Genomic DNA, 12,748 nt, shown 5'->3' on the forward strand with positions numbered 1-12,748 from the left:
ATACCCCTGCTGCAGCCTCAGTTCCTATAAGGACAGAAGGGAAGTGCCCATGAGAACTGGGGCAGGCGGACAACTGCCAGAGACAGGGTGTCCAGCAAGGATTTCCAGGAACACAGGGATGGCAGAGGAGGTGGGGAGAGGGAGAGAGAGAGAAAAATGCAGCCCCATTGGCTCTGCAGGGTCCCCATTGACAGGATGCTGGATTAGGGAAGAAGAGCCTGAACAGTTTAGTCCTGAGAACTTCATGCCAGGCCCCTGCCCTGGGGCCACAGCAACTTGTCCTGTGTCCTCTGGACACCACCTCTCACCTTCAGAGTTATGTAAGTGGCATCACCTGAACCCAGAAGATAATCAGCTCAAAAGCCCCAGCCCGCCCTTCCCATGGCCTGGTGCCTGGCACAGTGGAGGCACATATAAGTCTGGGGCCTCCAGGTCTATCCGCTGAGAGACACTCAGGGACCTGGGAGCCATGACGTGTACCCTCTTCTCCTGGCTAATCCTGCTCCTGGCCCTGACCACCCCATCCCAAGGCCACCACTTCGGCCCAAAATCTCGCCTGCGATATTCCAGGTTCCTAGATCCGTCCAATGTCATGTTCCTGTGCTGGGACTTTGACCTTGAGGCTGAGGTCATCACGTTTGAGCTGCAGGTCCGGACAGCTGGCTGGGTGGGCCTGGGTGTCACGAATCGCTACACCAACGTGGGAGGCGATCTGGTGGTTGGTGGGGTCTTGCCTGATGGCAACGTCTATTTCTCGGTAAGTCTGAGGGTGACTCCCTCCCAAGGTGCGGGTCCTCTGATGGGTGGAGAAAGGCTCCGTGTCCACCATGAGGAAGGTTCCATATTCCCCAAATGATTCCAGACGTACTCCCAGAACACCTGCTCACCACTGATCTCTTCCGACAACAGCGGCCCATTGTAGACCTTCAACCTAGGTCTTCAGACTGTGTGTCCCAAGACTGCTAATAGAACGGAGCTGCTGGACTGACAGAGTCTTGCACTCAACACTTTCTAATAGCCTACTTCATGCAGGTCACTGGGGAAGGCTCAAAGCTGTTTGAGACATGGTCCCTGTCCTCAATCTCCTTGAAGCTCAGTCATGTCTCTGTACGATATGAAATAGTCTAACAACAAGAAGAACAGCTTAAAATTGTTAGGTTAGGTACTTCTGATTTACCGGAGCCCTGGTGGTTAAGATTTCAGCTGCTAACCAAAATGTCAGCAGTTTGAATCTACCAGCTGCAGCTTAGAAACCCTATGGGTCAGTTCTACTCTCTCCTATAGTATGGTTGCTATGAGTTGGAATTGATTTGACGGCAATGGGTGTTGTTTTTTTGGGTTCCAAAGTGTTTGCATGTTAAACCCCACAGTATCATTATGAGGTGGCGTATTATTACCCCCATTTTACACATAAGCAAGCATCTCACCCATCTCCAAAACCACCCATCCTGATTGCTCTCCTAATCTTCAATTATGTAAGGAAGCATCAATTAACAGTACAAGGTGAGGCATGTTTATGGCCAGCTAAAAGAGGGCGAGTGGCCCAGATTGTTCAGGGGAGAGGTGAGCTTTCAAGGGGAGGGGGCGCCTACAGGAAGGATAGAATTTATGGAGAGAAGACTTGAATTGGGAGGAGTAAAACAAGGTCTGGTGGTGGAACTTCATCAAACGTGATCGATCCCTGAGTGTCTGCCCTTTGATTCTTTCCCTGTCCTAGGAGGACGCTACACAACAAGGAAGACCTGAGTTCCACCATGTTAGCACTACGGGGGGAGCTGGAGGGACACGTACTGCAACAAAGCATGTCCTGTCACAAAGCATGACCTTTGGGACTTCTGGTTCTTATTCCCTTGCCTTCCTGGACTCCAGGATCAGCATCTGGTGGACGAAGATACCCTGAAGGAGGACGGGAGTCAGGATGCTGAGCTGCAGGGGCTCATGGAAGATGCCTTCTACACCACGATGCGTTTCTCCCGGCCCTTCCGCTCCTGCGACCCTCATGACCAGGACATCACGGTAAAACGGGGAGAGAGAAGGACATATACGCACAAGCAGCTTTCTTCTAGGGTGGTGGAGTTACCTGGAAATGTCCGTGTATCTCAGGCAGCCAGGCTCTATTCCTAGAACTATTCCTTTCAGCCTTTCCAAGCCTTGCCCAATCATGCCACCTCCAGGAATCCAGGAGTCCTCTGCAAGGTGGTCACCTCCGACTAAGCATCCACCCCACTCTTCCCAGTGCCACCCGCCCCGGCAGGAGATATAGAACTCAAAAAACCTCACCTGATTCCATTGAATTTAGTGTTAGGATGTAAAAGTTTAGCTCCACCAGAGACGTAGAGAGGGTGAGGGACAGGGACAGGGACTGTGCCTTCTCAACATCACCAGCAGGTTAGCCTTGGAGGCTAGAATCCAGGTGTCCTGATGCCCAGTCTAAGCTCTTCCACCCCAAGGTATAGATATGAGCAGAAGACCTGTGAAATCTGTGGGTGGGGTGTGCAAAGTACCATTCATGGGCTACTGCCCCAATCCCCCAGAGTGACACAGTGCGGGTGCTAGCTGCATATGGCCAAGATGATACCCTGAAGCTGGACCGGGAGCACATCTTTGTCAAGTCCATCTTCCTGCTGCAGATTGTCCACCCCGATGATCTTGATGTCCCCGAGGACACCATTATCCATGACCTGGAGATCACTGATGTATGACCCTCTGCCCCACCCAGCCTTCCTTGTCTCCGTTTCCTTCTTCCCACTCAACGCTGGCCCCTCCTTTTGCACCCACATTCCATACTTCCGTATATTCCTTGGATTGAGGTTACTCTGACCTTGCTCAGTCCCCCAAAACTGCCAAACTATCCCTAAAGTGAACCCCCTTCCTTGGGGTCCCTTCCCTGCTCCTTGGGGGGCCTCATCCCCCCAGATCAACCTCGGTATCCCCCGCCCCCAGTTCCTCATTCCAGAAGATGACACCACCTATGCCTGCACCTTCCTCCCTCTGCCCATCGTGAGCAAGAAGCACCACATCTACAAGGTGCCGTGTCTAAGCAGGAAAGGCAGAGAGCAGAGCAGGGGGAGTCCACTCTGAGGGACAGTGCTTAGAACGCCACTGGGAGGGAGCGATGGTGAAGTAGCTGGGCAGCAAATGGGGCCAGGTGGGCTTGGTGGAGTACATAATGACATGATTTGGGGAGCACAGAATTCTAGCTCCTCGGACTATGGAAAGGAGCCCTGATGGTGTAACGATTAAGCACTCAGCTGCTAACTGAAAGGACAGTGGTTTGAACCCATCAGCAGCTCCGTGGGAGAAAGACCTGGTGATTTGTTCCCATAAAGATTACAGTCTAGGAAACACAGGTCAGTCCTACTCTGCCCTGTGGGGTCGCTATAGTCACAACAACAGTGCTGTCCTCCACAACCCACAATGCAGCAGAGATTTGGACAAAAGCAACTCATTAACAAATGTTTGCAAAGAACAAGACATGTGCCCTGCCCTGCCTGAGAATGGTACTCTTTTGGCTCAGGAGGAGGTAAAAGCAGAGAGGGAACACAACCAAGGGCTGTATAGCCACAAAGTCTGGAGAGAGCGACTCAGACATGGTCACCTAAGCTCACATGTCAGTTTGGATCAAATAGACAGAAGTACTATCTTACAAGGGTGACCTCCTGTGTGTCAGAATAGAACGGTGCTCCATAGGGCTTTCAAGGGCTGATTTCCCCCCAAGCAGTGGATTGCCAGGCCTTTCTTCCAAGTGCCTCTGGGGGGTAGATTATCTTAGAAGAAGCAGCACGTGTGTGGGAGCCATTTTATTTAGAAAGAGAACCCAAAAAGTCTTGGTTTTATGCTCAGAGGTAATGAAACTGGATATGGTTATTAAGGAAAGTCAGGAGGCAGCACTTCCTTGCTAGCCAAGTTAGCTCAGGGAGGGGGTGGAGGCCTGATGCTAAGAGAGGAGTCAAAGAGAGTGGGGGAAATAATAGCGGTGAGGGGAAGGCAACAGGGAATGGAAAACCAAAAACAAACCAAACAGGGAATGGAAGAGAGAGGAAAAAGGGGAGGCCAGGGGCAGGCGCGGTTGTATCTGGGGAAGAGGGGTAGAGCAGGGGCACAGAGGGCCCTGACCAGTGCCGGCTCTTCCTCTCCCAGTTTGAGCCCAAGCTGGCCCACCGCAATGAAACCATGGTGCACCACATCCTGGTGTATGCCTGCGGCAACGCTAGCACCCTCCCCACCGGCATCAGCGACTGCTACGGGGCAGACCCGGCTTTCTCGCTCTGCTCCCAGGTCGTCGTGGGCTGGGCCGTGGGAGGCACCGTGAGTCAGGGGTGGGGATGCCCGGCTGGGGTGGGCCCGCTGCAGGCCACCGGGATGGCTGGACAAATGGAGGGCAGGCGCTGGCCCCCTGCACCCAGCTCCCAGCCCTCCTGCTGCCCTGCTCCTCCTTCCAACAGAGCTACCAGTTCCCGGATGATGTAGGCATCTCTATTGGGACCCCCATGGACCCCCAGTGGATCCGGCTGGAGATTCATTACAGCAATTTCCACAACCTCCCTGGTGAGGGGGCTTGTTCCGGGCAGGTGCTGGTGGTCTAGCTGATCCCTGTGTGTCTGGGAAGATGGTGTGGGGTGCGTGCAGGGACATCCCCACCCAGCTGTCCCAGGCCTCTCCTGGCACCTGACTCCAGTGAGGGCTTCTTTCTGCACAAGGCATCTATGACTCCTCCGGGATCCGCATGTACTACAGCCCGCGGCTGCGCAGATACGACATGGGCGTCCTGCAGCTGGGTTTCTTTACTTTCCCCATCCACTTCATCCCCCCGGGCACCCAGTCCTTCATGTCTTACGGGCTGTGCAAGACCGAGAAGTTCGAGGAGGTGAGTGAGGAGGCCCCTCGATGCGGCCCAGAGCTGGTGTGACCCACCTGCCCAAGCCCCAGGCGCACAGAATGACCACAGCTAGGTGCTTGGGACTTTGAGGGTAGTGGTCAGGGCTGGGGGATCGGGAGAGGCCAGGAGGGGCAGAAAGAATCAGAGGGTGAGACAGAGCCCTCAGAGCAAGGGGTCCAATACCCAGGGAGGAAAACCAAGGAGCAGGGTGAGACCTACATTCTTAGCAAAACAGGTTTCCTTCTTCCCTGTCACAGATGAACGGGACTCCGGTGCCCGACATACAGGTGTATGGCTACCTGCTCCACACCCACCTGGCAGGCCGGGCTCTGCAGGCCGTGCAGTACAGGTAAGGGGGTGGCTTGACTCGGAGTTTCCTTCTGTGTGTGGGAACCCAGGTAAGGAACAGCTATTGGTTCTGCAGCATAAGGCTGCGCTCTGTGGGAATTAAGAGGAGCTAAATTTTTTTTAAGTCTATCCCTAGAGCGCAGGTGACAGTCTGGCCGAGGCTATAGAGGAGGAGCTTCTGTATTTGACCTGCAGGCTGCAGCCCCCCAAAAGACCCGCCCTCACCGTCTTTATTAACAGACCCCTCCCCGTTGATCGTCTTCCTCTCTCCTCCCCTTTGCTCCCTGTAGAAATGGATCCCAGCTCCGAACCATCTGTAGAGATGGCTCCTATGACTTCAGCCTGCAGGAGACTCGAGATTTACCTGCACGAGTGGAGATCAAGCCGGTGCGAGCTGGGGAGGCGCGGCTAAAGCTGAGAGGAGGCGTGGCTAAAACCGGGGAGGCGTGGCTAAAACCGGGGAGGCGAGGCTGGGGCTGGAGGTGGGGAGAACAGCTGGAGGTGGAGAGAGGCAGGGCTGCTGCAGGTGGGAGCAGTCGGATCTCATGATAATCAGCTACGTCCCTCTGACTTGCTCTAGCATTCCTGTTTCACCCCAACAGGGAGACGAACTGCTGGTGGAGTGTCAGTACCAGACGCTGGACCGAGACTCCTTGACTTTTGTAAGTGTCTGCCTCACCACCATGGTCACCGTAACAATGCCCCCCCAGACCTCCACTTCTTGTCGTAGCTCCAAGTGACTCTGATTGATCCAGCTGAAGCCCCTCCCTACCTGCAATGGTGTTATCCTTTCACATGGAGGTCTTCATGCTTTCCCACTCCCAGGCATCTGAGGTGGGTGCAGGGACTCCCTACCTTCAGTCAATGGTCATCAGGCCATGGGAGACAGTGTGTTCTAGAGACTAAGATCATGGACTGTGGACCTCATTGCCTGGGTGTGAATCTCAACCCAACCACTCGGTAGCTTTCTGACCTTAGACAGTTACTCTACCTCTTTGTCTTCAGTTTCTTCATTCATAAAGTAATGACCAATTGTACATGCAAAACCCCTAGATCCGTGTCTGACTTGTGGCAGGTGCCCAAGAGGGTTAGCTGCTATTATCATGATCACAGGGAACCCCACCCAATTCTGTGCATCAGAAATGGTTGATGGGACTCAAAGAGGTTTCAGTTTGTACAGGAAGACAAGACTGCCATACGGATTATTATTAAAAAGGCAGAAAGTGGTATAAACCATAAACTAAGAATGGGGGTAATGTATTTGGGGAATTCATAGGAAAAATCCTAAGGTCCTACTAAAGTGAACTGAATTTATGACACATTTGAATGGGTCTTACTTTAGACACATAGAGAAGGGGATGCCAGAAAAGGAGAAGGTTGAAAAAGCCATATATGAGGAGAGCATGAGGTATGTAGGGTGAACAGTGACTTGACTGGGAAGTTAAGGAATGGGAAATGACATCTGAAGGAGTGGCAGGAAGGACATGGGGTTGGAAAGAACACTTGAAGCACAGGTGATATTGTATTATCTATGTCTCCAGGACAATAGGTCTGTTGCTCTTAAATATTTTCTAAGTGAATGGGTGGGAATTTATCAGATAGGTAGACAGACAGACAGAGAGACAGACAGATGAGACAGACAGACATAGATAGATGATATAAACAAACCAGTTGCCATTGAGTCAACTCCAACTCATGGCAACCCATGTGTGTCACAGTAGAATTGTGCTCTCCAGGGTTTCTAATGGCTGATTTTGCAGGTTGTCAGGCCTTTCTTCCGAGGTGCCTCTGGGTAAACTTGGACCACCAACCTTTCAGTTAAGCAAACCAGCTCATCAATGTTTACACCACCCAGGGACTCCCAGATACAAATATACACACCTACATTTATATATAAATGTATTATACATATGTATATGCATATGTGTATATGTATGCCAAGGACTATCGTTCAGTGGGCTATTGGGAACCGCTGGGGGTTCCTAAATAGGCAGATGACAGGACCCAAGATGCACCTTCAGCAAACCAGTCTAGCAGCTTGGGAGAAGTTGTTGGCAGGAGACTAGTTAGGAGGTTTCCATTCCATCTGGACACAGGGCTGTGGCTGGGGACATGTAGAGGACAGGGTAGCTCAGTGGGTTGCTTCCCTGAAGAGGAGGTGTGGGAGTAGCCATAAGGAACCAGCACTGAGCTGAACCTAGATTAAGGGAAAAGGGGAGCAGCATGGTTGGCGGAAGGCCCACCTCGCCTGGTTTCTGCCGGCCTCTGCACGCCTTTGTGTCCTTGTCTCTCTTCTGTCTCTCTCCTTCCTCAGGGGGGACCCAGCACCATCAATGAGATGTGCCTCATCTTCCTTTTCTACTACCCCCGGAACAACATCTCCAGCTGCATGGGGTATCCTGACATCATCTACGTGGCCCACGAGCTGGGGGAGGAGGCATCTGAGTGAGTCAGCCTGGGACATAGGCCCTTGGGCATGAGAAGATGGGGCTGGGGAGGATAGGGGGGAAGGAGAATCTCCACTGTCCCCTACGCCGGGCTCCTCCAAGGTCTGCCTGATGCCCTAGGCCTCGATCTGACTGTCACAGCTGACACAAGGTGGGAACTTTGTGGGTTTTCTCCACATTAGTAAGGCAACTCAGAGGGGCAGATAAGAACTATCCTGAGAAGCCAGGTCATTTATGTGTAAACCCTTTGTCTGCCTCTTTCTCATGTATTCAGCTCCATCAGAGTGTGTTTTACTTCAGAGCAGCGACTCTTAGTTGTGGGGCTAAGTGCCCTCTCTGAGACTGAGCAAAGCCCAGAAACTTCTTCCCAAGAAAAATGCTCATCGGTGCAGACACATCCCATTTCACACAATTTCAGGGCATTTGAAGGTTCCAGAAGTCAACCACCAACCTTCTTGAATCCCAGTGGTCCCAGATTTGGTCAGAAGATCCTCTCTTTCTTTTTGTTTTATTCCCATCGCTGAGCTCTGATGATCTTTCTCTTTAGACAGGCTCAGTATGATTGCCTCACTGAGCTGTAAGACATGCCTCATGGTTTATGCCGACATAGAACTGATGCTAACAAAAGCGAGCATGGTTTGTGCATGACCCTGAACTGTCTGTCCCCCTCCCTATCCTACCACCCACGGCAGCTCCATGGAGGGCATGATGGCCATGAATAATGTTGAGTGGACCCCAGAGAACATTAAGAAGGCAGAGAAAGCCTGCAAGGAGGCCCAGCAGACGGTGATCATAAAGACGATTGACGTGAGTGTCCCAAGACCACGCTGTGCAGTAGGGGTGGTGGGTACAGGACAAAAGAGCAATGAGGGGGTGAATGGCAGTGGTGGGAACACTGGTTGGAGAGGAGGGACTGATGAAGCAAAGGATGCTGTTACTGCCCTGGGTTGTGGTTGCAGGCTAGGGGTGGCCAGTTGTGATCTCAGGAAAGGAATTGGGTAGGAGCACATCCACCCTCACCCACGTCTTCTCCCCCATAGGAGGTGGTGGAGAACACCACAGGTTGGATCCCTGACATCATCCCTACTCCCCGAGGACCCTGCTTGGAGTCTACTGGGGGCAAGGTAGAGCCCCATGACAAGACCCCTGCAGGCTTCAGGGCCAAACTCCTGTCCCTCTCAGGAGCCAGCATGGCTTCCCCAGGGAGCCTCCCCCTGGCCACCCTCCTGTTTACACAGGGGACCCTCTCATTGTTCTTAGCTACACTGCAAGCTAGAGACTGACCTTGTCCCCATCTCACACACCAGGCCCCTCTCCACAGCCCTCCCCACCCCTCCCATCAGACAAAGCTCCTCCCTGCCCTCAGCCCAGCCAGCTGCAGCTACCCCCCATAGGCTCTGAGTGACCCTGAGCCTGTCATTCTCTTGCCGCCCACCTCCTCTGCTGGAAAGCTCATGTTGAATGTGGAGGGTAAATAAAGGACTCATTACTCTCACTCCTTTTCTCTGAGGTTCTGTGGGGACAAGTGGAAGCACAGGTTCATGTTACAGTGACCTTGATCTTACCTATGTATTGAGAATGGGGACACAGAGACCCCGTGAGGGGTGGGGAAAAGAGAGGATATCATTAAACTAAAGGAAAATAGTCCAGGCATTTGTGATAGATAAAATGTCCTGTTTCAGGGGTCGTGTCTTTTTGCTTGGCACTGGGGAGCACAGGAATGAGCTTGAATCTTAGGGATCCCCAGCCCTTGGGATGTTGTATGTGTGATGGGGAAGGTAGAATCTCTGATAAATGGGAATAAGATGAAGATGAAGGGTCAGAGGTAAGTCAGAGACAAAGGAACTAAGAGGCAGTGGCATCCTCCCCTCAGCCTAGGGTTAAGACGGAAGGAGAGGGATCATTTGGAAAGGGTGATATATGAACCAGAGCATTCCTCCCAGTGCCATGTCTTCCCAGTTCTTTCCATCCTCACAGCTCAGTAAGGCATCATGCACACACCACCAGCACTGCATGTACTACATCCTACAAGTACCCAGGCCTTTGGGCAGTTCCAATTACATTCTACTGTGAATCCACCTTCTCCGCAGCAACCCCACAGACACCATGCCAGGTAATCAGTGCAGGCTATGACCCAGGTTATCTCAGCACCAATTGTGTTGTTAAAGTCAGTTTGGGGGAAAGCGGAAATAGAGGAGGAAGTCCTGGGCTGGTTAAAATAAGTCAGAAAAAGGGACACACCGTTCTCTACCACCCAAAGCTCTTTCTCTTTTCCCACAGCAGGGCTTATAAATACTACAACCATAAGGGAGAAAAGCATGTGGAGCATGGGGGGTGGTGAGGGAGGTGACAGGACAGGCCGAGCCCACTTCCCCTCTTCTTAGAAAGTATTCAGTGAGCTTGGCCCATGCCCACTGGATCTACCATCTTGACTGCAGCTAATGCTGTGTATGTAGCCTGGGGTGGTGAAAGGGGAGCTAGGAGCAGCCAGGCAGATCCCAGGGCACCCACAGACCTTCCAGAGCCTGCACGTCCTGCCATTTGATAGCCCCTCTCCTGCATAGACTCAAAATCCTGTCTCCAGCTGCAACAGAAGAACTGGTCATAGCTCTCTCCAACTGTTCATCATGCTGGTAACCCAGTTTCCTCTTGCTGCTTGGCAGAGTTCTCATCAATATCTAAATCCTGCTCCTAGTGAGTAAGCTGAGGTGGGGTGGGAGAGCTCCCCAATCCTGCAAACCCAAGGGCCCTCAAACTGGACTGCATATTCAGCCTTCCTGGTGGGGGATTAGCATTCTGTTGGGGGAGAGCCCAGACATTTGTAGATCATTAAATGTTCCAGGTGTTTCCAATGCACGTCCAAGATGAAGAATCCCTGAACTAGAAGTGCAATTGTTCTTGACAGTCCTCTTCCTTCACCGGGACAGGGGTCGCATGCCACGTCAGGTATCCCAGCTGTAGCACAGGCACTGAGCAGTCAGGAGGACAGGGTGAAGGAAGGTCCTGGATCTCGCCTCCTGGCACACCACACTCACCACACTCAGCCAGTTCTATTTCTACCTTACTGCTGGCCACTGTCTCCTTTTCTGATCTTTCTTCCTCTCCTTGATGTTGTTAGCAGCCCCAATTCATTGAGACCCCATGTGTTACAGAGTAGAACTGCTCCATAGGGTTTTCTTGGCTGTAATCTTTAGGAAAGCAGATTGCCAGATCTTTCCTTCATGGACCCACTGGATGGGTTCAAGCCAGGTTAGCAGTCCAGTGTAAACCATTTACGCCACCTATGCTCCTTCATTCCTTTCCTAGATTTCAAATGTTGGAGCGCCTCAGGGCCCTAGCCTCATTCTCCCTGTGTTATGCATGTATCTTCTCCCAAACTAATATAATCCATCCCTATGGCTCAAATACTGGCTATATGTTAATGACTCCGAATTTATCTCTAGCCAGAACCCCCACCCAACACCTCCACACTTATGCATCCAACTGTCTATCTGATGCCTGTCTCCTCTTAGATATCTAAAAATCATATCAAACTTAACATGGCCAAAAAGGAACTCTTGAGTCCCTATTCCCACCCTCAAGTTCCCTGTCCCTCAATTTCCATCTTATCAGTACAGTCAAGGGTCCGAGGTTTTACCCTACTTGAAAATAACAAGCTAGCCTGCCATTTTCTTTGATACTGGCATGGACTTCCCTGGACCCTATAAACCAAAGTCCATGTACAAGTTTCATAAAGTGTCCCTGGCGGTAGCATAAGCATGTTGACTTTGCCTCCAGGTTCTCTGGACCTGGTCCTGGACCAGGCTTTCTGCTTCAATTCAAGTTTCAACTCTCATGTTTCTTTAAATGTTAGACCTAAGTCCGGTGTGTTTAAAACTGTACTCTTTACCTACCTTTTCACAATTCTATACCTTCAGTTGTGGTCCATTTCTATGCACAAAGAGGTTTAATTTCAGTAACTACAGAATAAGGTGGTTTGAGCAAATTCATCCTCAGTTTTCCAAATCCCAAGTGCTTCAAGTGGAGCCTTTGGCCACCTCTTCTGCCCTGGTGTGGGCCCCTTAGGCCTTAGGCCACAGAGCACTTGGCCTTGTCTCAGAATGTGGGGTACCCTCAGGCCAAGTGCCCTGGGGATACCTCCCTAAAGACTCAAGTGAAGGCATCTATGACCAAGTCCATTGGTATAGTCTAGGATTATGAGTTTTTTTTCTTAGAGTCAGAAGGTCAATTTAAGAACCATATATACTCTGGCATAAGGCCTCTTAACTTTGCTCAGATTGGCCTGTGGGCAGATTCCAAATGGCAAATGAATCCAGCTGATGGTTCTGTGTGTCCTGTGGACCACCATCAAGGTAAGCAGGTCAGAGGCCAGCAGATGTGTAGATGGCAGCTAGTAGACACCCACCCACTTAAGGAGAAGGCACCTTAAGCCACAGATGCCAGAGTTCCTACTGGCTGTAAAGTTCGTGGTATACTTGATTAGGGCCAGAACAGAGAACTAGGGTATTGTTGTCCCATTGCACAAATGGTTGGTCTCTGCTACTAACAGAAAGGTTGGCAGTTCAAACCTACGCAGTGGTACCACGGATAAAAGGCCTGGTGGTCTGCTTCTGTAAAGATCACAGACAAGAAAACTCCGTGGATCTCAGTTCTATTCCATAATACATGGGGCCATATGAATCAGAATCGACTCAACTGCAAGGGTTTTTTTTTTTTTTTAAAGGGAAGCGGTTCTAACTCTTCGGTCTCAAGACCTCTTTACACTCTTAAAAATTATTGCGGACTCCTAAGTGCTTTTTTTATGTTGGCTATACCTATTAATATTTACTGTATCAGAAATTAAAATGGAATCATTTGTAAAATATTTATTAATTCATTAAAGATAACAATAAACCACTACATGTTAACATAAATAATAGTTTTATGAAAAATAACTTTTCCAAAGCAAAAAAAAAAAAATCAGTGAGAAGGTTGACATAATGGCATTATTTTGCATTCTTGTAAATCTGTTTAGGTCTGACTTACTAAAAGATTCTTATATATGTCTCTGTATTCATCTATGTGGCAACACATA

The 12,748-nt window shown here is 50.7% G+C and overlaps 1 protein-coding gene across 1 annotated transcript; it reads left to right on the forward strand.

Moving 5' to 3' along the window:
* The first annotated feature begins 469 nt into the window (after positions 1-469).
* Positions 470-8,975, forward strand: LOC100660717 (putative DBH-like monooxygenase protein 2). The gene is made up of 13 exons (XM_003420250.3): positions 470-757; positions 1,870-2,016; positions 2,535-2,696; positions 2,944-3,027; positions 4,141-4,308; positions 4,446-4,548; positions 4,701-4,867; positions 5,137-5,228; positions 5,518-5,614; positions 5,830-5,889; positions 7,542-7,672; positions 8,367-8,481; positions 8,715-8,975. Exons 1-13 carry the CDS (start codon positions 470-472, stop codon positions 8,955-8,957), a joined length of 1,857 nt encoding a protein of 618 aa, XP_003420298.2. The 3' UTR covers positions 8,958-8,975.
* Positions 8,976-12,748: the final 3,773 nt, after the last annotated feature.

This window comes from Loxodonta africana, chromosome 8 (assembly GCF_030014295.1).
Source record: "Loxodonta africana isolate mLoxAfr1 chromosome 8, mLoxAfr1.hap2, whole genome shotgun sequence".
Taxonomy (NCBI): domain Eukaryota; kingdom Metazoa; phylum Chordata; class Mammalia; order Proboscidea; family Elephantidae; genus Loxodonta; species Loxodonta africana.

Excerpts from the sequence above, each read along its gene's own strand:
- LOC100660717 (XM_003420250.3), top strand. The coding sequence starts at position 470 with ATGACGTGTACCCTCTTCTCCTGGCTAATCCTGCTCCTGGCCCTGACC. Across the intron at positions 4,309-4,445 it reads GCTGGGCCGTGGGAGGCACC|AGCTACCAGTTCCCGGATGA; the intron begins GTGAGTCAGGGG and ends TCCTTCCAACAG. Across the intron at positions 5,229-5,517 it reads CTGCAGGCCGTGCAGTACAG|AAATGGATCCCAGCTCCGAA; the intron begins GTAAGGGGGTGG and ends TGCTCCCTGTAG.